Below are 23,109 nucleotides of genomic sequence, written 5' to 3' on the forward strand. Positions count from 1 at the left end.
AAAATGCCTTACCTTCTTGGTTATTCACTATCGCTTCTTTACTATCGTTTTTTAATGCAAGGATTTAGACCTTAACGAAGGAACGTTAAATCACCCAAGAAAAAGCTTTGCTGTCGAGGTTATTGCCAACTCGAACTGAGCCCATGGGCAGCATGCTAAAAGCTTTTTATAGTGTAAAGTGAATGCGCCCAACGCATTGCAAGATTAGAATTCGAAAAGGCTTGCGCGTTCTATCAAAGAATCTTGGCAGAGAAAAGGACGATGGCGCCTTCCGCATGATTGTTTACTGTTTATGCGTGATTTGATCACGTTGCATTTGATCAGTTAAATCTATGGAGAGATTTTGGGAGATTTCATGAAGTAGGTTCTTTTGTATTAGCTAAAATGGGTCTAATAAAATGGAATAACGGTAAAAATGGAAAGTAATTTCCATCAGCGTTCGATTACTGTGCAGGATAATGGAACAGCTGATAGCTAACCAGTAGGTGTCCCCGTGATTTTGTGAGGAGTAGTAGCCCACCACGTAGGTGGGGCGTTGACTCTCATCTTGGCAGGGAAATTATTTGTTTGCGGTCAAAGTCATTGCCAAAGTCTTGGTGGATTTTGTGTTTCGTTTTTGTTTTGGCAGCATGACAACATTGGTTTGCTTGCTTGCAATTATGTCACACACACAGGACGATCGACAGTATAAAAACCCCTGATCATTGTTCGAAGGATTCAAACAAGTAGGTGTCCTTGGGCTGAACTAGCGTTAATTATCGAATTAATAGGATCTGAGCTAAACGGTAAGAGTAGCGCTATGAAACATCCATATCGATTGAGTTTCACCCTTTAGCATCTTCCATAGGCAGTACCATGCAGATCTTCGTGAAGATGTTGACTGGCAAGACCATTGCCGTAGACACAGAACCGGAAGCAACTGTGGAGAGTGTCAAGAAACAGATTGATGAGCGTGAAGAAATTCCTCCAAACCAGCAGCGCATGATCTTCGCTGGCAAACAACTGGAAGATGGCCGCCAGCTACAGGAATACAGTATCATCAAGGGATCTACGGTTCATCTGGTCCTGCGTCTTAAGGGTGGTATGCAGATCTTCGTGAAGATGTTAACTGGCAAGACCATTGCCGTAGACACAGAACCGGAAGCAACTGTGGAGAGTGTCAAGAAACAGATTGATGAGCGTGAAGAAATTCCTCCAAACCAGCAGCGCATGATCTTTGCTGGCAAACAACTGGAAGATGGCCGCCAGCTACAGGAATATAGTATCATCAAGGGATCTACGGTTCATCTGGTCCTGCGTCTTAAGGGTGGTATGCAGATCTTCGTGAAGATGTTGACTGGCAAGACCATTGCCGTAGACACAGAACCGGAAGCAACGGTGGAGAGTGTCAAGAAACAGATTGATGAGCGTGAAGAAATTCCTCCAAACCAGCAGCGCATGATCTTCGCTGGCAAACAACTGGAAGATGGCCGCCAGCTACAGGAATACAGTATCATCAAGGGATCTACGGTTCATCTGGTCCTGCGTCTTAAGGGTGGTATGCAGATCTTCGTGAAGATGTTGACTGGCAAGACCATTGCCGTAGACACAGAACCGGAAGCAACTGTGGAGAGTGTCAAGAAACAGATTGATGAGCGTGAAGAAATTCCTCCAAACCAGCAGCGCATGATCTTCGCTGGCAAACAACTGGAAGATGGCCGCCAGCTACAGGAATACAGTATCATCAAGGGTTCTACTGTTCATCTGGTCCTGCGTCTCAAGGGTGGTATGCAGATCTTCGTGAAGATGTTGACTGGCAAGACCATTGCCGTAGACACAGAACCGGAAGCAACTGTGGAGAGTGTCAAGAAACAGATTGATGAGCGTGAAGAAATTCCTCCAAACCAGCAGCGCATGATCTTCGCTGGCAAACAACTGGAAGATGGTCGCCAGCTACAGGAATATAGCATAATCAAGGGTTCTACTGTTCATCTTGTTCTACGGCTGAAGGGTGGTATGCAGCTCATTGATTGAACTTGTTATAACATTGATGAAATATTGAAAAAAGGCTCTAAACTCATTCCGTTGATGAGACAAAATGCAAAGCAAACAAACTGCCAAACCAAAAACTAGATCGAAAATCGCACAGATTCAACAAGACAAAGTTTGAAAAACTGTGTCAGTGAAGTTCAATAAATAATAACCCGTTTTGATGAATATGTTTTCTCTTGTGAAACACATTTCTTCACCTTGAAAGAAATCGATTTTTTGATTTTCCTTTTGAATATTCAACGAAACACATGCAAGCTGTCAAATGTGTCGTCAAGTGAAAAGTCCAATTCACCACAGCTGTTTGCCGGCATCGTTTGTTTACAAAATGTGTTTCAGGTCAAACGTGTTTCGGCTGCGAAAGATAGTTTTTAGTGAAAATGTACGTTATTACGCTGGTATTTATCAGAAAAATCCTCAGCTCAAGCCAGCGACTGCAACGATTGAAACAATTAAGGCCAAGCTTACCGAGAACAACACATTATCGATAGAAGAATGGAGAAACATTCGGTTGGACATACTGAACGAACGACGGTTCAACAACACAAATGTAGATAGCGTTGTGCTGGGGCTTTGTCCTAATTTACGTATCGGAAAATCATATGTGAGTTTTTTGCAACAACAAGGTCTGGAAACGAACCTAGCCATCGTTGGAAGGTTGCTACGGCTTTACCGTTTAAAGGAGGATGCAATAAGCGAGCAAGATGAAGCCGACATTTGGCGGATGTACACTGAACTCCGGGAACAGAATACAATTCTCGATGCCAATACATGCGAGCATGCAATAAATGCACTGACACTCACCAAGCACTGGAGGCATTGTTTGGAGTTGTTGGAAATGATCAAAATCACGGGGACACCAGATGGCTCATCGTACAATTGCATCGCCGCAAAAGCTTTCGCAACAGGGGACGAATCAACGGGCTGGATAATGTTGCAGGAAATGTGTGAAAATAAGCGCATTCCAAACGATGATAGCTTTCTAGCGTGGATAGAATATAGCCGTAATCGAGAAGGTCAAAGCTTTCCGAAAAATCTGGAACGAATGCTACAATTCACCAACGATCATGCTGTATTCCTATCGAAACGCATCGGGAAAGAGTTGCTGCAGCTGCCACAGGATCTTGGTATCAATGTTCGTGAAACGCGCATTACAGATAGTGGAAAGTGTTCTCACTGCAAAGGGAACCTGTCCAGCATTATCGTAACGAAAGACATGTTCCAGCGGATGAGAGATGCATTCCTTGAGGCGGTACTTATCAATAGAGAGATTTTTAACCGCACTACACCGGAAGAGTTGAACCGTTTCCAAACGTTTCTTAAGAAAACTCTCCCATACGATGTGGTGATCGATGGGCTGAATGTGGCTTTCTCTTCCGGTAATCAAAAAAATCCCACCGTGTACGCGCAACAAGTAGCCTCCGTAGTCCGGCATTATGTCCGGCAAAAGAAGCGGGTGCTTGTTATAGGCCGACGGCATATGGACAAGTGGCGATCGAAGGAGATGAAATACATTCGCGAAAACAGTTTTCTGTTCCTTACCGAAGATTTGTACGTGCAATAGCGCTTTTTGTTGTAGAATCAACACTCATAACATGCGTCTTTTTTCATTGAAGGTCCCAGGACGATCCGTTTCTGTTGTACGCTGCGCTGGAAAGTGGCCCAAAGACAGATTTCTTTTCGCGGGATCTTATGCGAAAACATTCGTTTATGCTGGGAAATGAGCTGAGCGCTGTGTTTAAACGCTGGCAACAGGAACATCAGTACTCGCTGCTTTCCATCCTGCCGGATGGACGTGTTATAATTAAGGACCCGTTCAAGTATGATCTGTACGCGCACAAGTCTTGTGCAAATCAATGGCACGTGCCGCTGGTAGAGTATGGAAACCGTATTCCGAAGATTGAAAAGCAAAACGATTGGCTTTGCATGAGCATAAAATGATGGGAACGAGATTGAATAAAATAGAACAAAGTTAAGCAGAATGTTGATTTTGAACGAGGTGCATGTTTTGCTGTTGTAGCTGGCAGTGCGACAGCTGATTTTGACAGTTTATTGACGGTAGTTGTTTACATCACAAAACAAACGCAAAGCCGGTGACACAAAGTAGTGCCATGAATGGTGTCGCGAGAGGAAAGTTGGGGAAACTTTTACTAACGAGAAAGGTTTCTAGTGTATCTAAACAACAGAATGTGCCAAATTCAAGCGATGGCGGTGCAAATAGTTTGTCTCCAAACGAACGTATACCCGAGGCTACCAAACAAGGAGCTACTGCAGAGGATCACCCCATGCACGAGCCAGAGCTATCAGAGAGTGATTCAGATACAAGCAGTGTTGGCGATCATCTCGTTGATCCGAGTACCATAAATCTGGATGAAACATTCTTTACGCAATCATTGCAAGGTGAATTGTCAGGACCCGATATGAAAGATTTTTACATCAGCAAGGATGATGATGAAGTGTCCGAGCTGTCTGAATCAGAGGATGTAAATGCTATGACCGTTGAAGAGGAAGATCAAATGAACCAAATATTAACTCAGGTATCTGATTACGACAGGATGATAAAGGAAGTTAACGTCTGTAATCAGTCATTGGAACGTAGAAGGAAGGAAATGGAAACGTTCCAGCAGACGCAAATGGATGTTCCGTTCCGGCTGACTCAACCAGGGGAAGTTCAAGGGATTCCGTGTGCAGAAGATGATCTCGACTGGGAACATGTAGCTGAACAGAATGCTCAAACTGAGCAGGTAAACAACTTCGAGATCATCGTCTCTAGCAGCATGCAAAAGACTAAACGCGTGCTGGATGTAAACGAAAAGTTAAAACGTTTAGAACAGGAATTTAAGAGAAAAATGTTCCTAAACACACACAAAACGCATCTGCTACTGCTGCTCGCGTATGGCATTCGAATTAACAAAACGGTCAATCGTGGCATTATTCAATGTGCTTCGGAATTGTATGAACTGATTGGAAGTAGCGAAATTGCCATGGGCGAAAGAGTGAGTCGCGATTTTATCCAATCAGTAACCTCACACTATAAAACTGTGATGAAGCTTACCAAAAATGCTCCACGAAACATCAACCAGCGCGATGCCTTCGAATGCCAGCTTGCTGCCCGCGAGGTTACTTCACGGAAAATGCTCAACGTTATTCTACTCACTCTGTTGCGTTTTCTGAGCGTTCGCGCAAGACTGGTGATGAATCTGGATGTGGTGCCGAAACAACCTCCTACTGTTAAATCTGTTCCGAAGGAGAAACGTTCCAGCGCTGGACCGGAAAATATCAACGCCATGCCTCGCTACGGGAATGTTCCACTTACAACAACAGAAATACTCAAGCGTAAACCGGAAATACAGAAATTGTTTCAACTGTCACAACTCGATGGTGCCGATGAGGAAATAATATCGATCAAGAAACCACGAATAGAACCTACGATACCTAAACCCCGGTTGGGGAAATTACTCTCATCTTCAAGTGTATCGAAAGCTCGCACGGAAACTACCACAAGATCGGCGGAGAATATTACAAACGAGGGTCAAAAGGCGTTAAAGCTGACATCTTCTAAATACTTCCCGAAAAAGCATCCAAAGACTCAAATGATTAGCGAACGCGAGAATATGAAAACGTGCACAGGAATGCCAAACTTTGCAAAGCTGCGGAAGCAACATCTTGGAACGGCTGGAAAAGATGATCGTACAGCAGAAGCAATTCCACAAACGTCTTCCAAATCTTCCAAATACTTTCGAAAAAAGCCTTCGACACAACAAACTACGGACACGTGTGATCGTGAAACTACATCTAAGGAAGTGAGCAAACTGGTCAAACTTCGACATCAGTCAACAGCAACTGCAAACGAGAGTGTGAAGAAAACGGAACAAAAATGTCGTATACCAGAGCTTGATACTTGGATTGAATGTTATCTTGAAAAAGAACGTCGTTGGACCGTGGTGGAAGCTGGGCTAGGAAGTACCGATTGTCTGGACCCTGTAATAGACCGCATTCTTTCACCGCCGTTGTATGCCATTGCCTGGGAAGCGGATGGAACCATCGTCGACGTATCACCGCGCTATCGATGGCGCAATGAACAGCTTGCACTTAAGAACCGGGTCGAAGCGAAATGGCTCCAAAAAACGCTTGCCCCGTACCGTCCTCGCGTGCTGGATGAAGCCCATTTACAGGAGCAGTTTGAATTTCGACAGCTTAAACTTCGTGCACCAAAACCAACCACTATTGCACAGTAGGTTATCTGGGTTCGAATCAGAATCGTTTTTTGAATTGCTTCAAACAATTCTTCGCTTTTGTTTTCAGGTGTAAAAATCATCCTTCGTACTGTTTGCATAGACATTTGCAAAAATTTCAAGCAATCTACCCTCCCGATGCTCCACCGTTGGGTTTTGTGCAGGGAGAGCCGCTTTATGCCCGGGAATGCGTACATACGTTGCATTCGCGTGAGGTTTGGCTACGGCATGCGAAGGTTATTCGACATTTCGAGCAAGCGTATAAAATTGTACGCACCAAACTGAAGCGTCAGCCGGCCGATCTGGAATTATTCGGCTACTGGCAAACGGAAGAGTACATCCCGCCGGAACCCGTCAATGGTATTGTGCCGCGCAATGCTTATGGCAATATAGAAATCTTCAAGGAATGTATGCTACCCAAAGGCACGGTGCATCTGAAGCGTATGTATTTTACAATGAATAGGAAGGAATAGTAGTTGCAACAAGATTAAAGATCAATTGGTTTGTCTTATTCGTTGTTTTCCCAGATTATGGATTGTCGTACATTTGCCGCAAGCTTGGAATCGACTATGCCGTTGCAGTGGTTGGTTTTGGCGTGCACGCTGGTGGTAACCATCCCATATTTGATGGCATTGTGATATGTGAAGAACATCGCGATCGTTTGCTGGAGGCTTGGCAGCGCCATCAGGACGAAGCGGCACAGAAAAAGATAGAAAAGAAACAAACTGCAGTGCTAAAAAATTGGGTGAAGCTAGTGAAAGGATTGCTAGTGCGAAGAAGATTGAAACACAAGTATAATTTCGAAGGAATGTAGGAAATTATGTTGTTCAAATGAAATCCTTGTACGATGGTATTGTAATATTGTTAGTGAGATTTAAAAAACAAGAATGTTTCATGATGATCTTCACCTGAAGGAACCGCGATGAATATTCAGCATCGACAATGAATCTCCAATCATGTAAGTAAAAAGACATTTGAAGAGAAATTCTTCAATTGAACATATTTAATCCTCTTGGTTATTGCAAGTGTACAACCTACAGATCCTTTTTCTTGATTTTTCATTTCCTGTGTGCAGATTATAATCTGTCTAGTTCAGTTATCTAGTAAATTTTATCGCCCAATTATCACTCCTTGAAACAAAGAAACTCGTCACTTGTTGTGCCTCATTAAGCCTTGCAGATCCTAGAAGTGGTTGAAGTTCAAAGTATTTACGGAAAATATGTCTGCGGTCATTGATGGTTACATTGTTGTAATCACGATCGTATCGGGAAAGATGAAATTTTCATTCATGTCTTCTAAGATCTTCACCTTCATAGTCTCAAACCAACAAACAGGTATTTTGTCTCCATCGTCTCCATCCACCAGCAATCTCGGTTGATCCTTGTGGACGTTACGTCTTGAACAGCTTTGTAGGATGCTGCAGATGTACGCACAATGCTGTTGAAGTCATCAGCAAAGCCAATTCCTTATCAGGTCCATCAGCACGCTTCTAGATTTCCGTTTTCTAACGGGCGCACACTGCATACTGGTTCGGATAACGATTCCACAGGATGCAAACGATTGTGTTATAAATAGTTACGATTACGCGGATCATATCTTGACAGCATCTCACGTTGCATGTTGAGATAAATTAATCCGTCAGACGTGTATCACTGATGCCATTGAGCTGGCTGAGGGATGTGGCTGTCTGTAGTTTGAACAGTTCGTCCATACGGTACACACCGCAAAGATGAGCTCCTCCAAGCTAACCGTGGCCGAAGTGAGCGAATCCTTGCAGCGGTTTGGCATAGCGGATTATATCGTGTTCGTGGCAAGCCTGTTAATATGTATAGTGATCGGTGTGTACTTCGGGTGGAAAGATTGGCGCGTACAGCGGAAGCGAAAACAAAACGTACGGCGTGGTTCGGAAGCGCTGAACTATCTGATTGGGGGAAGGAAGATGAAAATCTTCCCAGTTGCGATGTCTCTGATCGCCAGCTTCATTTCCGGCATTGCGGTTATGGGTGCGTCCACCGAGACGTATCTGCACGGGACACAGTTTTGCTACATCTTCACCGGGATCATGTTGATGGCGTTTTGTATGAACTTTATATTTTTGCCCGTGTACCAGGGCCTGGAAATAACGTCTGCGTATGCCTATCTGCAGCTGAGGTTCGATCGAAGAATACGATTGCTTGGATCAGGGCTGTTTACTGTGGCAACGGTGAGCATCTCTAGATGCGATGAGAGCAGCATTTGAATGTGGACACTAACAGAGTCTAGTGTGTCGTTTTAGCTACTTCATCTTCCAATCGTCATTTATGTGCCTGCGTTGGCATTCAATCAGGTGTCTGGTGTAAATGTACACATAGTATCTACGACCGTCTGCATGGTGTGCATTTTCTACACTTTGGTGGTAAGTGGGCGAGGTGGTGGGATATTCAATTCTGGCGCTACTAGCTACTACCATGTCTACTCCAAAAGGGCGGTATTAAAGCGGTGGTTTGGACGGATGTGATACAAATGTTCATCATGATTGGTGCCCTGATCTTGATCGTGATTAAGGGTACAGCCGACATTGGTGGGCTGGGAGTACTGATCGAGAGGAACCTGGCAAGTGGAAGGATTGAACCTCCAAAGTATGTACGGAGAACGTCTGACATCCAACCGTGCCACTACTTACGTCCATATCCTTTTAGTTTTAGTTTGGACCCAACCGAACGGCACACAATCTGGTCCATTTTTATTGGTGGTGGGAGCTTCTGGGTGGCCAAAAATTCAATCCATCAGATGATGATCCAACGCTATCTGGCATTGCCTAACTTTCGCGACGCTCAGAAAGCTCTCATCTGCTTCACGGTTGGTATGATTCTTCTTCTGATGACCTGCTTCTACAATGGCCTACTGATATACGCCACATTCTACGACTGTGATCCACTGACCACGGGATTGGCGAAGGCGAAAGATCAGTTATTGCCGGTGCTGCTGATGAAGGTGCTTGGGAATTATCCCGGACTGGCAGGGCTGTTCATATCCGGCATATTTAGTGCATCACTTAGCTCACTCTCGACTGGACTTAATTCGCTTTCGGCGATCGTGCTGGAAGATTTCGTGAAACCTTTCGCTAAGAACTCTGTGAGCGAACGAAGCACTCGGTACATCATGCGTGGAACCGTACTAGCGTTCGGCATAGTTGCTGTCGTCTTGGTGCTTGTGGTGGAAAAGCTTGGTACCGTGTTGCAGCTGTCGATGAGCTTGGTGCCTATTTCCTTGGGACCGTTGTTGGGATTGTTTCTGCTGGGGATGCTGCTACCGTGGGTCGATGCGACCGTAAGTATTTAATACCTAGTACAGCTTGAAAGGTGCTAAAATCGTATCTGTTCCTGCAATTACAGAGTGCTTTCGGTGGAGCTCTATGTGGACTGTGCACTATGTCGTATATCGTCATACGGGCACAAATAGCGGTAGCTGCTAAAGAGATACTCATTCCCGCGAAGCCCGTTTCGGTGGAAGGATGCGAGTACGAGTTCGTACTACCACCGGGATATAACACATCCACAACACTTCCCACCCAACCGGTGGAAAAGTCCATCCATCACGTGTCCTATCTGTTCTACACATTCATCGGTGCCGTGACGACCGTTCTCGTCGGTTCCATTACCGCCGCCATCTTGCGACGTCAGCAACTGAACAAACTGGATCCGCTACTGGTCGCTCCATTCGTTAGAAAGATATACTTCCCCGAATCTATACCGCGTACTATAGTCACTACGCACACCTTCAATAAAGAAGATACCGAACTGTACGGCAAAGTGTTTCACAGGTACTGTACACCACGCTTCTGTAGCGCTTATCCATCGGATCCCACAATCGGATTACACGTGAAAGTGGTGTTGAATGGTAATGATCAAAAGTCAAGAGGTTGTCTTATCATATCTGTACGATGAGCTGGTCGGACGACTATTTCCGTCTTTGGTGGAAAGGCAAGCTGCATCCACGGAGAACGTTGACATAGGGCCATTATTTATGCACCTTCCCATCGGTCGCTTATCTCTGTTCGTCGGTTAGCTGCTGACTGTTGTTTGTTAACAGTAGTGGTTGGGAAAGTTGGCCGTTTAATTCTTGGTCAGTTGCTCAGAAGTTGGATCGCAGAACGTTCGTGCAGTGTACTACGCTCTCGTTTTGGATGATCATATCGTGTTAAGGTGGGTGCTTAAGATCCTGTTTAGATTAGGTGTTTTAGATCCTTATTTCTGGTTTCTGTATTAGATCTTTTTTCTCACATCCTCGCGATATCTCCTTACGGTTCACGATGGGAATGTAACTACTTTCAAGAATGAAGTACGCGAGTATCACACCACTTTTGTGTGCGAAACTGCTTCTTCATATTCGCGTAATATTTTTAGCGTAAAAATATAAATATGTGATCAAGCTTAAGGGTACAAACAGATCATAAATTTGTCTTCCCTCGTCACGGGGACGCTCGAGTAAAACTACACGTTCTGCCCCCAACTACGTCACGATCGTACGATAATGCTCCTTATCAGTGTTTACCTTTGTCTGGAAATATCTGACCGTTAGTTATGGGAAAAATAATTTACCATCCAGCGACCCTATCTAATATAAGAGGTGCTTAACAATCTCCGGTTCGCTTCGAATGAATTTCAGTCGGTAGATCGTCCTGCGAAGCGGCGCGTGTCCTAAGTGAATTCAGTTGCGTGAAGCAAAGGTAACGGTTAGCGCTGGAACCAACACCCAACAGGTTTGTAATACACCGGCTACAGTTTGGGCACGATGGCGGATGGGACCGTACTGGAAGCTGCCACACGTTCCATGGAGGCGGTGATCCATGAAGATGGCCGTCTTACCACCGAAAGTGTAAAGCGAGCTGGCCTAAGCGTGGAAGACATCAGTCGATCGCTGCAACGGTTCAACTGGCCCGACTACGTAGTGTTTGTGCTGATGCTGATCAGCTGCATGGTGATCGGTGTCTTCTTCGGCTACAAGGACCACCAAAAGCACAAGCGCCAGAAGCATGCGCGGCGTGGATCGGAAGCGCTGGACTATCTCGTCGGTGGGCGAAAGATGAAAATAATTCCCGTATCCGTGTCACTGGTCGCGAGCTGGATCTCGGGCATCTCGCTGCTCGGTACGTCGACGGAAATCTACGTGTACGGTGTGCAGTATTGCTACATAGTGTGTGCCGTGGTGTTGATGGGTCTCTTGATGAACTACATCTTTTTGCCAGTCTTCCACGATTTGCAAATAACGTCCGCATACGAGGTTTGTGTGATATGAGTGAGGGTGTGTAAAGCTGACAACTTTACCGAATGTTTCGCAATTCCGTTTCAGTATCTGCAATTGAGATTCGACAAGCGCATGAGATTAGTTGGTTCAATATTGTTTACTCTGGCCAGTGTAAGTAAAACCTTGAGAGTTTGTGACGAATTTACCCAATTTGGTGTGTACGTGTGTTTTTGTAGATCCTCTGGCTGCCTATAGTGATTTATGTCCCAGCACTTGCGTTTAATCAAGGTATGGTTAGATCTCACACATTGAAGACGGTGTCCTCAAGCGTGTTCTTCATTTTCAGTATCTGGTGTTAACATTCACGTGATTACTCCAATCGTTTGTCTGGTGTGCATCTTCTACACAAGCTTGGTAAGCGATCGATGGCTACAAAATCACCTCCAACGGGGTTTCAGATCTCTTTCAACGTTTAAACTGTGCTCTTAAAGGGTGGCCTGAAAGCGGTCGTGTGGACGGATGTTATACAGACGGGCATCATGGTAGGAGCAATGATTATAGTCATCATCAAAGGCACGGCAGATGTCGGTGGGCTCAGCGTAGTGATCGAGCGAAATTCGGCTGGTGGAAGATTTGAACCTCCTGAGTAAGTTTCAAGAGAGGGGCTAATTCACGAACATGATGTGCTTCAATATGTGTTGCCCCCATATGTCCAGCTTCAACATGGATCCGACGGCACGCAACACATTCTGGACTTTGCTGATCGGTGGTACCTTCTTCTGGACGTCCACAAACTCCATCAACCAGAACATGATGCAGCGCTACCTGTCGCTACCTTCGCTAGGATCCGCACGGAAAGCGCTCGTACTGTTTCTCGTTGGAACGACCACCCTGCTGGCCATGTGCTGCTACAATGGGCTGCTCATTTTTGCCATGTACCACGACTGTGACCCGCTGTCGACGGGTTTGGCGAAGGCGAAGGATCAACTGGTGCCGTTGCTCGTGATGGAGGTTCTTGGAGAGTATCCGGGACTGGCTGGGCTGTTTGTGGCGGGCATATTTAGTGCCGCCCTTAGCTCACTATCTACCGCACTGAACTCTCTGTCTGCGATCGTGCTGGAAGATTTCTGCAAACCGTTCGTTTCGAAACCGCTGACCGAAACACAAACGCGATACATCATGCGCTTCACGGTGCTGGCTTTCGGTGCGCTGGCCGTTATGATGGTGATTGTTGTGGAGAAAATGGGCGCCGTGTTGCAGCTGTCGATGAGCTTGGGACCGGTTACGCTGGGGCCACTGTTCGGTCTGTTCCTGATGGGTTTCTTCTTGCCGCGTATTAATGGAAGTGTGCGTATTAGTAAGAATTGTTAACAAATTATCCAATTACCCTTATTAATTGTTTTGGAATGCCTTGATACCCCCTTTTGCAGTGTGCCATCGTGGGAACAACGGCAGGTTTGGCACTAATGTCGTACATCGTCATACGGTCGCAAATCTCGATTGCCCTCAAAGAGATCGTGTTCGCCGAGAAACCGGTCACCGTGGCAGGCTGTCAGTACGAGTTTACACCGAAAAATGGATCACTGTTTGTGGAGGATTCCACACCGGGCGAAAAGTCGCTGCATCATGTGTCTTTTCTGTACTACACGATGATCGGCTCAGTGGTACCAACGGTAGTGGGCTATCTGTCCTCGTTCATCCTACCGCGTTCGAAAACCGACGACATCGATCCCTTGCTATTGGCACCGTTCCTGCGCCGGTTCTATCGTACCCGGGACAGCAAGTCTAATCACATGACAGAGGTATTGCACGAGTTCGAAACCAAAGACATCCAGCTGTAGCATCCAGTGGGCAGTGTGGTTGAAGATCGTGGCACAAAACCGAACGCCACTATCTCTGTACAGTAATTGTTCGGATTAGAGTATTACCAAGAGGGGGGATTCAGTGTAGCTGTGTAGGATTGTGTGTTGATACGAGTGTATTGTAAAACTGTTCACAAACAGTTGAATAGTTGATTCTGACAAGAAATATATACGCTCTTCAAGGAACAATAATTTTTCTGTTGAAATTCTTTTTTTGCGCCTCGTACAAGCGTCGGCCATTGCAGTAGGCGTTGGTAACAAAATGTAAATTGTTGTAACACGCTATCACAACCCACAACCGAAAGCGTCACCATTCTGACCTACTCTGAAATCATCTCAATAAATCATGCAGACAGTGTGTTCATTCTCGGGGTTACGGTTTTGTAGTTTAACGTTAATCTCTAGGGCATGCTTAGAGTGCATCGTACTGCTGTGCTGACCTGAGATTCGTGACGTACGTTATTAAATTATTCTTTACCCAATTCACCAATTTTGGTAATTTTTACGTGAAGTTTCATAAGCAACTCAGCTTGGAAATTAAATAAACCATTGGTTTGGCCATATCTTGACATACACCTTGTCCGGCGATCATATTTTAATGCTTATCTTTGTTGATGAAGGGATTCATAGGCAGTGTGGCTAGATAAACGTACGTAGTGGAAAATTGGTACAGCGGTGGCGTCATCAGTCGGACTGGTCAGTCCCGGTTACATTGGTCGGCCGAGTACGTCGTGCAGTTGCTGGTTGGTCCGTATCGCTTCAATAATGTCGAGCGACTGGCTGTTGAATGGCAGTAGCGGAGAGGATTATTCGACGGACGAAGCAACGTTCTACGACGGCAACGACATGTCCGGACAGACGATTGACTCGATCAGTCGATCGTTGCAGCGGTTCGATTGGCCCGACTACGTAGTGTTTGTGCTGATGCTGCTAATCTGTATCGTGATTGGGATTTTCTTCGGCTATCAAGATCACCAGAAGCACAAACGGCGCCGAAAGCAGGCGCGCAGAGAGTCGGAAGCGCTGGACTATCTGGTCGGCGGCCGGAAGATGCAAATTTTCCCTGTATCAGTATCGTTGGTAGCGAGCTGGATCTCCGGCATCTCTCTGTTGGGGACATCTACCGAGATTTATGTGTATGGTACGCAATATTGCTACATAGTGTTTGCTGTGATCATAATGGGTTTTGCGTTGCATCACATTTTTCTGCCCGTTTTCCACGAGCTACAAATTACCTCTGCCTACGAGGTGAGTGCAACGGGTGGAGATCGTGCATTTCAAACTAGTAACGCGCATGGTTCATTCTTCAACAGTATCTTCAGCGACGATTTGACCAACGCATGCGGCTCTTTGGATCAATTCTCTTCACGGTGGCTTGCGTAAGTATTAACGGAGAGCTTTTGATTGAAGGAGTTTTAATCGAACTTTTTGCCCATAAGCTACTCTGGATGCCCATCGTCATTTACGTCCCAGCACTGGCGTTCAACCAAGGTATGTTTAGTGTGGAAACTGCTTTGTTGCTGCAATGAATTCTATGCGTTCTCTCTCATTGTTAGTGACTGGATTGAGCATACACGTTGTTACACCGATTGTTTGCATGATTTGTGTATTCTACACCAGCATTGTAAGTTCAGTATTAGATTATTGGACAAAAGTTGACAAGTTGATGATTCTTTTTTTTTCTTTGTAAAAGGGGGGACTGAAAGCCGTAGTCTGGACCGATGTGATTCAATCTGGTGTGACGTTGTTAGCATTGCTAGCTGTGCTGATCAAAGGGACGTACGACATTGGAGGTCCTGTAGAAGTTCTGCAACGAAACATTGCAGGCGATCGCCTGGAGACACCTATCATCGATCCCGATCCTACGCTACGACACTCAATCTGGATCATCCTGATCGGAGCGCCGGTGTGGTTTTGTTACGGCGTATCTTGCAGTCAGGACATGATTCAACGGTTTCTAGCATTACCCACATTGCAAGATGCTCGTAAAGCTTTAAAAGGCTTTGTGATTGGTTGGATTGTAGTTAATTTAATATTCTTCCTAATCGGAATGCTCGTGTACGCCACCTATTATCGGTGCGATCCGCTAACAACGCAGTTAGCCAGAGCAAAGGATCAACTGTTGCCGCTATTTGTGATGGAAACGTTTGCGGCGTACCCGGGCATGACTGGAGTGTTTGTAGCAGGTATCTTCAGTGCGGCTCTGAGCTCGTTGTCCTCGGCATTGAACGCACTCTCCGCCATTACGCTAGAAGACTTCTGCAAACCATACTGTAAGAAGCCGCTGACAGAGAAGCAGATCGGCTACATCATGCGGGGCTCTGTGTTGATATACGGAGCTTTGTCAGTGCTGTTATCTTTATTGGTAGAGCATCTCGGCACGGTGATGCAGTTGACTATGACACTAAGTTCAGCCTCTGGAGCACCTCTTTTCGGACTCTTCGTTATGGGTATTCTGATGCCTTGGGTTAATGGAACGGTAAAATATGCGTTTGGAGTTAGTAAACTGCCTGATCATTATAATTGATTGAGATAACATCTTTTTCCGTAGGGAGCTTTGTACGGAGGAGTTACCGGATTGCTTGTGATGCTGTACATGTGCTATAAGGCGCAGTACTCGATCGCATCGGGCAGTAGAACTTTCGATACAAAGCCTGTATCGGTGGAAGAGTGTTCATATGAGTATGCATACAACAGAACAGATACCAGCCCGGCAGATGCAGAGTCCGACCTCGAACAGCTAGAAAAGTCTATCTATCACATGTCATACATGTACTTCACGCTGTTCGGAACTAGCGTGACGTGCCTGACGGGAACGATTGTAAGTTTTCTCACGAAACTACGCGGGACCTATCACCAAGAGCCGATCGATCCAAAGTTGTTGGCACCTTGCATTCGGAAAATGCAGGCTGGCGGAATACCGCTTACATTTCAAGCAGTACCAACGGATAAAAAACTGGCCGAGCTGAATGAAACGGAATGTAGCTGAAATTCTAACATCGTCGAAATTTGCAGAGAATTGTTTTTGAATAAAAAAATAGTTCTTTAGATTGAAGATGTAACATCCTTTTTCTGAATGTAACTATTGATTTTTCTCGGGTATTCGAGATCCCCAGGGATACTACTCGATTCGTCGAAATATTTCATTCTGAAATCTTTCACAGAAGTGGACACAAGTGATCATTTTGTTAACTCATTGAAACAAACCGATCGTTGCAGTTCGTAATTATCATTATCTGTACGAACTTGTGGTCAGTAGCACATCGTTACCTCTTATCACGTTCAACAACATTTTGGTTATTTAATAAGCACTATGGGAAACTGGTTCGTTGGGCGTTATCAGGTTGGATGGGTTTGTTCTAGCTAGAACGGACACTTCACCAAGTTTCAGTCTCAGTGTAGCGTGATTATGGCAAGTGATCGGTTGATTAAAAGTAGCAGTGGGAAAGATGATCCACTTTATGAAACATTGGACAATGCGAAAAACGATTCGGGAAAAATAATCGACACGTTCGGCCGATCGTTGCAACATTTCCATTGGCCTGACTATGTTGTGTTCGTGTTGATGTTGGCGAGCTGCATCATGATTGGAATCTTCTTCGGGTACAGACATCATCTAAAACGCATCCGCCAGGGACAATCGTCGTCCGGAAACGAAACGGAAGCTCAGGATTATTTGGTCGGGGGCAGAAAGATGCAAATTTTCCCCGTTGCCGTTTCGTTGGTGGCTAGCTGGGTGTCCGGTGTTCCAATGCTGGGAACCGTCACTGAGATCTACGTTTATGGCACACAGTTCTGTTACATTGTGTTTTCAATGATGCTTGCGGGTGTGCTAATGTATTACCTTTTCTTACCGGTGTTTCACGAGCTACAGATAACTTCTACATATGAGGTAAGGAATTGTGTCGATTGGAATTGGACAATTTACTAATATGGATACCGAACTTACGAATGATCCTTAATTTAAACAGTTCTTCGGAAGTCGAATAATTCATAATGGTTTTACAGTACCTTCAACATCGCTTCGACTCACGGATGAGACTGTTTGGGGCGATTCTATTCACATTGGGTTGCGTAAGTTTTTATAGCCAGCTTTTGAACTTCGGGTTTATCGGGTTGTAACGTTCCTTTAATGTACCATTGAATAGTTGCTGTGGATGCCTATCGTGATCTACGTTCCTGCTTTGGCGTTTAACCAAGGTATTTGCGAGTACTGTATAGGAGTTATGGATGTGTTAATTTCCATATTTATTTTTCAGTAACCGGACTAAGCGTCCACGTGATTACACCAATCGTTTGCATAATATGTATATTCTACACCAGCATTGTAAGCCGAAAAATGACGCTATCTATTGGGGGGGTGGAAAGTAATTTAATAATTTCTTATTTCCTCAGGGGGGCCTGAAAGCAGTAGTATGGACCGACGTGATCCAGTCCGGAGTGACGTTGTTGGCTTTGTTGGCTGTGTTAATCAAAGGCATTCTCGATATAGGAGGTCCTGCAGAAGTTCTAGAGCGCAATGTGGTTGGCGAACGGCTAGAAGCACCAATCTTTGATCCTAATCCAACACTTGGCCATTCTTTCTGGATCATGCTGTTCGGAGCTCCGGTGTGGGTATGCGAGGGTATAGCATGCAGCCAAGATATGGTCCAACGGTTCCTGTCTCTACCTACCCTGAAAGATGCTCGTAAAGCTTTAAGCTGGTTTGTGATTGGGTGGATTAGTATAAATGTGATATTCTTCCTGATCGGGATGCTTGTGTATGCTACGTACTATCGTTGTGATCCGCTAACGACAGAGTTGGCTAAGGCAAAGGATCAACTGCTGCCGCTATTTGTGATGGAAACGTTTGCGGCGTACCCGGGCATGACTGGAGTGTTTGTAGCAGGTATCTTCAGTGCGGCTCTGAGCTCGTTGTCCTCGGCTTTAAATGCTCTTTCGGCCGTAACGTTAGAAGACTTCTGCAAACCATACTGTAAGAAGCCGCTGACAGAGAAGCAGATCGGCTATATCATGCGAGGCTCTGTGTTGGTGTACGGTGTCCTATCCGTACTGCTATCTTTGTTAGTAGAGCATCTCGGTACAGTGATGCAGTTAGCAATGACGTTAAGCTCTGCCTCAGCAGCGCCGTTGCTCGGAATGTTCGTTATGGGTATTCTGATGCCTTGGGTTAATGGAACGGTAAGTGTACTGATGGAGGAATATTTCTGAAGGAAATTAATGTGCTAATACTTTTATTCCCTCTCGCAGGGAGCTTTGTACGGAGGCATTACAGGACTGGCGACCATGTTCTACATGTGCTATAACGCGGAATATTCGATCGCTTTAGGCAACAAGACGTTCGATACGAAACCTGTATCGGTGGAGGAATGTCCATATGACATTTCTTACATAAACGTATCTACGATCAATGGGGAGAAAGAGTTGGACGATATAGGTAGTCCTATCTATCATATATCGTACATGTATTTTACGCTTTTCGGTATGAGCGTGACTTGTTTGGCAGGAACGGTAATAAGTTTGCTTTCGAAGAGATTATGCAAAGGACGACGGCAAACGGTGAATCCTAAGCTATTAGCACCGTGCATTAGAAAGATACAGTTCAACGAAACATCGTGAACTTGCCAATAACGACTGATGAGGAAATAAATGTAGTTTAATGTAAGTATTGCTTAATGATCGGAATGAACGTTGGAATAGATCATATTTAACAGGTGATAAGCTTATGCAAAATACTTTCCAAAAAGACATCAGTCATTTCGGAAGTTTAACATTCCAGTATGATAATTATAGCGTAATTTACTTGCAGTCAAAATTCCACTCCGGCTTACTGACAGCTGTGGGTAAAAAACGGGTTCCAATTTAAGACATCTTCAAGGTGTAACAGCTCGCTTTTTCGTGCCGGAAGATCATTTGTTTGCTTCTCAATAACAAACGGGTAAAGTCGACTCGACGAGTTCCTGAATAACAAATTATTATGCTTTCAAATAATCGTTAAGCACTTTTTTACGATCGTTTGACGATCGTAAAACAAGCTTTACGACAACATTAAAATGCGATACACATAGTAAAGAGAAGGTGGACAAGTTTACTAGCGGCGAACGGCACCTTAGTCGGGTTTGGCGTGTGGGTAGTTTTGCACGGATGTAAATGAAAGTTCCTTCAAAGTAAGGCTCCAATAAAATGTTGCCTTTTGCCCATTGACACTGCCTGGACTGGAGGTATTTATATAGTTCTTTAGATGCGTAATCTTTTATCGTGGTAAGTACGAACTGTTTATTTGCTAAAGACGTGTTTTTATGGCAAGCTTACTGCTGACTAAAGCATACGGGCGTGTAAAACTAGAAGGAAGGTTAGCCTGTGGCGAGCCGCAGGGCTAAACGAAGATATCAACATGATACATCTTTTCGATTTCCCCATCGATCCAGTCGCGATAGTGAGGAACATTGACGTAGACTCCCGGTACCCCTTGCGTACCACACTCGTACCCGAACGCAACCAATCCGACAACGTAGTACTGGTTCTCCGAGTGTGGTATGGGACAGACGAGTGGCGATCCACCGTCACCACGGCACGCATCCTTACCGGACTCGCCGCCAGCACACAGGAAGCCCTGATGTAGCCGGAAGCTGCGGTTTAGCAGATGGCGTCGAAGTACCCGTTGGCAATGGCCGTTCGGTACGATTGGCAGTTTGGTGCGCTTGAGCACGGAAGAGTTGCGACCACGCTCGTCTTCGCCCCAGCCAGTGAACAGGCATCGTTTGTGATCGAAGTTTGCGTTCTGTGGCGGCAGGCAGGCTATTCCGACGACCTCAGTAAACTCCACATGTTCGTCCAGGAACAGTATGGCGATGTCGTTTAGCAATAGCTCACTGTAGAACTGGGGATGCGTAACGCTGGCCACGACGGCTCGGTCTTGTGGTGGATAAATCTCGACCATATGCTCGAGATCCCACTCGCCCAGGCGTACGCGTAGTTCGCTGCTGGTACGATTCTCGATGCAGTGCGCGATCGTGATGACCACCTTCGAGTGAACTAGTGTGCCACCGCACAGATACAGTTCGTATTCCGGCTGAGCTGTGTACACGAACGCCATCCAGGGGAACTCACCTGAAAGAAATATGTCATAATTATAATAGAGTTGTTTTATGGCTCTAAAATAGAGGCTTTGAGTGGAAGTTTCGTTCGTCTATTAAATTTTAAGAAAGTTGTCCTTCAAAAATAGTTTCGTAAAGTTTCAAACGATATTAATATAGTATCTGTTAGTATAAACTTTAATGCTCAAGTTCTCAAGAACAAACATCTTTCAAGAAGTCATGTCCGGTACATTATAACAACAATCTTTTCGCTCCAATAATTACGACAGCCTGCCACAGTTGGAGTTTGAAAAGCATATTGATAGCCAGTATGGATGTTTTTTAGCAATAAAACAGTAGCGTTCCAAAAGCGTTATGATTTTCATAAAACCAAACTCAAAACAAGTCCACCATATTATTGCACCAGACTCGATGCACCACTAATAACAACGGCAGGTTCTAGCCATGCTAATAATGTCATGCTTGGTGCCTTGGTAGTATGGTAAACTTTGCCACGGGCTATAAAATACGTGCCACTAACTCTTGCCAACATCTCATGCCAAACATCCATCTCCATCTCCCCATACCCACCATATTTGGCGCGAGTTTTGTCCTTTTGCTCGACGTGCCCGATGCCGTTGTTGTTCCGGGCCGCACAAACGATCTCGGTCTCGTCCGGTGCTTCGGTGTCCTGAAAACAAAATGGAAACCGTTAGAATAGTCAACAACAACGTTACCGTACGCCGTGTACGAAAGGAGGTCATGCAGCAAGGTACCGCGTTTGGAAGCTTCTAAAAGTCAAGGGTCATTTCCGTGCAAAAAATTCACTTTTGGGCATCTGCTTTGGCGATCGTTTTCGTTTTTGTTTTGCTTTGGCGGCCTCCTGGGTACACGAAACCAATCTTATCAACATTCGCGAATGTGGCGATCGCTATATGGGTTGTACTTGTAGTGTGCTATTTGCTTGCGGATTCACACTCCTCTTTATAAAAGCATTCTTGCAGTGCGTTTTAGGGGTTTGTTTGGCCATTGGAAGAACTCGCTGTAGTTTGCACAACAAACAGACAGAAAACAAAAAATCACATGTCTAGCAACTACCTCTGCTTACCGGTGCACGGACGATGCGTTCGAATGGGCAACACTTGAGTTCTGGTAACCGGCACTCGTCGGAGCTGGAACGATCGAAACTTGATACGCTGAGATTAAAGAGGATCGCGATAATGGTAGACCGTGCAGTACAAGAGTTGGCATTGTTCCTGTGGGTCCCCCACACCCAACGAGAGTTACCTGAAAAAGTCCAGATGCACTTCATCGTACACGTTAACGCTGACGGGACGGCATAGCTCCGGCAGTATGCAAAGACCTCCGCTGCAACGCTACGAAGAGAGTGAGGAATCGCACCGTAGGGCGTTGATTAGCGGCTGAAGTAGATGAACAGTACAGAGCTCGTCAGATACCCTGGTGGCTGGTTCGGTTGCTTGTGAAGATGCGGGAAGTCGCTGGTGGAGCCAAAGCAGCAATAGCAGAAAGCCCGACCGTACCGGCATCGATCTGGTGGCAATGGATTTCGGATATCTAAACGAACGGAATGCACGGGTGATGCGTACGGCAATGCAGCAAACCACACCGTCTCATAAACGTCAAACGGCACTAACGAACACACTCCAGCTGGGCAAGACTTCCGAACGCACACTGCACTTATTTCTCACGCTATTCGATCGACCGTGGCTTATCAGCTGCTGTGTGTATATATGCCGTACACAGCATTCCCATCGGACACGTCGGACGCAGCGGCAGCACCAGCAGCGATGGTAGTAGCCGTACCAGCAGTACTAACAAAACTGCTGCTACTCCATTCGACCGGTCCCGACCGACACACGCTGTCCAGACAGTGTGCCGGAGCACTTCTTGTTTTTTTTTGGACCAACCTAGTTTTGTTATTCCCGTGTCCCTGCTGGGGTTGCGATGAGAGGGATTTGGAGTTTTTTTAATTTTTGCATTCGACCAACGACTGAAGTCTTGAAGCCGGCATACTCCCCAAAGCACTGGTGGTGGAAGTCCATGGCGCCAGCGCTGCTTCCGTGTTGTTTCGTGCGGCATTGGAGAGCATGAGATAAGCAGGAGCAAGAGAGTGAGCTGTTTTTGACTCTCGCTGCACAGATTCTCTTATGGACCAATGCCAACATAAAAAGGGCACCCTCCATTCATCCCTCCACTAGCCGGCACCGACGAGACAGGAGCACGCATTTGGAGGAATGACGTGTTGGATGAAGCGTCAACCGTAAAACAAAAACTACACAGACGCACAGGAAGAGGCACTGATGGCGTGCAAAAGGGAGTAGCCGGAACGGGGAGCTGCTGGCAAGTTGTCAGTATCTCCATTGGAAAGCGTAATCACAGGACGCGATCAGATCCACGCGTCCGAGACGCGTTCTGAGTTGTCTCGCGCGTTACGCGTCACGGTTCTTATCGCGCCCCTTGCGACGGTCAGCGCATCTCGGGCGGTGTGTGGCGCTCAACGTCACCGAAACATTCCGCGGCAGCAACACTTATAATTTATCGTCGTTTGTGACAAAAGTCGTTTTTGTTTATTGGACCCCATGTTCCGACTCGCATTTGGACGAGGGACGATTAATTCTTATTGTTTTTTGGGAGGGGATGACGACGTTGGTACGGGGAGTT

The 23,109-nt window shown here is 45.7% G+C and overlaps 8 protein-coding genes across 8 annotated transcripts; 7 read left to right on the top strand and 1 right to left on the bottom strand.

The window, feature by feature from the left end:
- The first annotated feature begins 730 nt into the window (after positions 1-730).
- LOC128309761 (polyubiquitin-like) lies at positions 731-2,185 on the top strand. Its single transcript, XM_053046224.1, has 2 exons — positions 731-785; positions 848-2,185. Exon 2 carries the CDS (start codon positions 856-858, stop codon positions 2,011-2,013), a length of 1,158 nt encoding a protein of 385 aa, XP_052902184.1. The 5' UTR covers positions 731-785; positions 848-855; the 3' UTR covers positions 2,014-2,185.
- Positions 2,186-2,293: 108 nt separating this feature from the next.
- LOC128309798 (mitochondrial ribonuclease P catalytic subunit) lies at positions 2,294-4,093 on the top strand. The gene is made up of 2 exons (XM_053046272.1): positions 2,294-3,579; positions 3,645-4,093. The coding sequence occupies exons 1-2, from the start codon at positions 2,294-2,296 to the stop codon at positions 3,967-3,969; spliced, it is 1,611 nt and encodes a 536-aa protein (XP_052902232.1). The 3' UTR covers positions 3,970-4,093.
- LOC128309797 (DNA repair protein complementing XP-C cells homolog) lies at positions 4,080-7,318 on the top strand. Its single transcript, XM_053046271.1, has 3 exons — positions 4,080-6,262; positions 6,334-6,704; positions 6,791-7,318. Exons 1-3 carry the CDS (start codon positions 4,140-4,142, stop codon positions 7,075-7,077), a joined length of 2,781 nt encoding a protein of 926 aa, XP_052902231.1. The 5' UTR covers positions 4,080-4,139; the 3' UTR covers positions 7,078-7,318.
- Positions 7,319-7,983: 665 nt separating this feature from the next.
- LOC128297875 (sodium-coupled monocarboxylate transporter 1-like) lies at positions 7,984-10,274 on the top strand. Its single transcript, XM_053033588.1, is given in 6 exon segments — positions 7,984-8,466; positions 8,539-8,658; positions 8,727-8,881; positions 8,942-9,572; positions 9,638-10,099; positions 10,102-10,274. Coding segments are annotated over 6 exon segments (1,887 nt in total). The 5' UTR covers positions 7,984-7,992; the 3' UTR covers positions 10,147-10,274.
- Positions 10,275-11,036: 762 nt separating this feature from the next.
- Positions 11,037-13,465, top strand: LOC128310113 (sodium-coupled monocarboxylate transporter 1-like). The gene is made up of 7 exons (XM_053046665.1): positions 11,037-11,525; positions 11,595-11,660; positions 11,726-11,777; positions 11,836-11,903; positions 11,981-12,135; positions 12,206-12,836; positions 12,920-13,465. Exons 1-7 carry the CDS (start codon positions 11,037-11,039, stop codon positions 13,328-13,330), a joined length of 1,872 nt encoding a protein of 623 aa, XP_052902625.1. The 3' UTR covers positions 13,331-13,465.
- Positions 13,466-14,116: 651 nt separating this feature from the next.
- LOC128298180 (sodium-coupled monocarboxylate transporter 1-like) lies at positions 14,117-16,353 on the top strand. Its single transcript, XM_053033923.1, has 6 exons — positions 14,117-14,599; positions 14,665-14,730; positions 14,791-14,842; positions 14,908-14,975; positions 15,045-15,830; positions 15,903-16,353. Exons 1-6 carry the CDS (start codon positions 14,117-14,119, stop codon positions 16,338-16,340), a joined length of 1,893 nt encoding a protein of 630 aa, XP_052889883.1. The 3' UTR covers positions 16,341-16,353.
- Positions 16,354-16,760: 407 nt separating this feature from the next.
- Positions 16,761-18,970, top strand: LOC128299051 (sodium-coupled monocarboxylate transporter 1-like). The gene is made up of 6 exons (XM_053034894.1): positions 16,761-17,243; positions 17,360-17,425; positions 17,500-17,551; positions 17,611-17,678; positions 17,747-18,532; positions 18,602-18,970. Exons 1-6 carry the CDS (start codon positions 16,761-16,763, stop codon positions 18,968-18,970), a joined length of 1,824 nt encoding a protein of 607 aa, XP_052890854.1.
- A 715-nt stretch (positions 18,971-19,685) lies between these two features.
- LOC128298254 (phenoloxidase-activating factor 2-like) lies at positions 19,686-21,974 on the bottom strand. Its single transcript, XM_053034000.1, has 5 exons — positions 21,885-21,974; positions 21,715-21,803; positions 21,536-21,623; positions 21,019-21,118; positions 19,686-20,461 (listed from the first exon to the last, which is right to left on the bottom strand). The coding sequence occupies exons 1-5, from the start codon at positions 21,972-21,974 to the stop codon at positions 19,728-19,730; spliced, it is 1,101 nt and encodes a 366-aa protein (XP_052889960.1). The 3' UTR covers positions 19,686-19,727.
- Between the last annotated feature and the right edge of the window lie 1,135 nt (positions 21,975-23,109).

This window comes from Anopheles moucheti, chromosome 2 (genome assembly GCF_943734755.1).
Source record: "Anopheles moucheti chromosome 2, idAnoMoucSN_F20_07, whole genome shotgun sequence".
Taxonomy (NCBI): Eukaryota; Metazoa; Arthropoda; class Insecta; order Diptera; family Culicidae; genus Anopheles; species Anopheles moucheti.

What these genes read in the sequence shown, in the direction of transcription:
- LOC128309761 (XM_053046224.1), top strand. Translation starts at nt 856, where the DNA reads ATGCAGATCTTCGTGAAGATGTTGACTGGCAAGACCATTGCCGTAGAC.
- LOC128309798 (XM_053046272.1), top strand. Translation starts at nt 2,294, where the DNA reads ATGTGTCGTCAAGTGAAAAGTCCAATTCACCACAGCTGTTTGCCGGCA. An exon ending in CTGTTCCTTACCGAAGATTT is followed by an intron (nt 3,580 to 3,644) that starts GTACGTGCAATA and finishes TTTTCATTGAAG; the next exon opens with GTCCCAGGACGATCCGTTTC.
- LOC128309797 (XM_053046271.1), top strand. Translation starts at nt 4,140, where the DNA reads ATGAATGGTGTCGCGAGAGGAAAGTTGGGGAAACTTTTACTAACGAGA. An exon ending in AAACCAACCACTATTGCACA is followed by an intron (nt 6,263 to 6,333) that starts GTAGGTTATCTG and finishes TTTTGTTTTCAG; the next exon opens with GTGTAAAAATCATCCTTCGT. An exon ending in AGGCACGGTGCATCTGAAGC is followed by an intron (nt 6,705 to 6,790) that starts GTATGTATTTTA and finishes TTGTTTTCCCAG; the next exon opens with ATTATGGATTGTCGTACATT.
- LOC128298180 (XM_053033923.1), top strand. Translation starts at nt 14,117, where the DNA reads ATGTCGAGCGACTGGCTGTTGAATGGCAGTAGCGGAGAGGATTATTCG. An exon ending in TTCTCTTCACGGTGGCTTGC is followed by an intron (nt 14,731 to 14,790) that starts GTAAGTATTAAC and finishes TTTGCCCATAAG; the next exon opens with CTACTCTGGATGCCCATCGT. An exon ending in TGCCTTGGGTTAATGGAACG is followed by an intron (nt 15,831 to 15,902) that starts GTAAAATATGCG and finishes CTTTTTCCGTAG; the next exon opens with GGAGCTTTGTACGGAGGAGT.
- LOC128310113 (XM_053046665.1), top strand. Translation starts at nt 11,037, where the DNA reads ATGGCGGATGGGACCGTACTGGAAGCTGCCACACGTTCCATGGAGGCG. An exon ending in TATTGTTTACTCTGGCCAGT is followed by an intron (nt 11,661 to 11,725) that starts GTAAGTAAAACC and finishes GTGTTTTTGTAG; the next exon opens with ATCCTCTGGCTGCCTATAGT. An exon ending in AGCACTTGCGTTTAATCAAG is followed by an intron (nt 11,778 to 11,835) that starts GTATGGTTAGAT and finishes CTTCATTTTCAG; the next exon opens with TATCTGGTGTTAACATTCAC.
- LOC128299051 (XM_053034894.1), top strand. Translation starts at nt 16,761, where the DNA reads ATGGCAAGTGATCGGTTGATTAAAAGTAGCAGTGGGAAAGATGATCCA. An exon ending in AGATAACTTCTACATATGAG is followed by an intron (nt 17,244 to 17,359) that starts GTAAGGAATTGT and finishes ATGGTTTTACAG; the next exon opens with TACCTTCAACATCGCTTCGA. An exon ending in TGCCTTGGGTTAATGGAACG is followed by an intron (nt 18,533 to 18,601) that starts GTAAGTGTACTG and finishes TCCCTCTCGCAG; the next exon opens with GGAGCTTTGTACGGAGGCAT.
- LOC128298254 (XM_053034000.1), bottom strand. Translation starts at nt 21,974, where the DNA reads ATGCCGGTACGGTCGGGCTTTCTGCTATTGCTGCTTTGGCTCCACCAG. An exon ending in AACGCATCGTCCGTGCACCG is followed by an intron (nt 21,119 to 21,535) that starts GTAAGCAGAGGT and finishes TTTTGTTTTCAG; the next exon opens with GACACCGAAGCACCGGACGA. An exon ending in CAAAACTCGCGCCAAATATG is followed by an intron (nt 20,462 to 21,018) that starts GTGGGTATGGGG and finishes TATTTCTTTCAG; the next exon opens with GTGAGTTCCCCTGGATGGCG.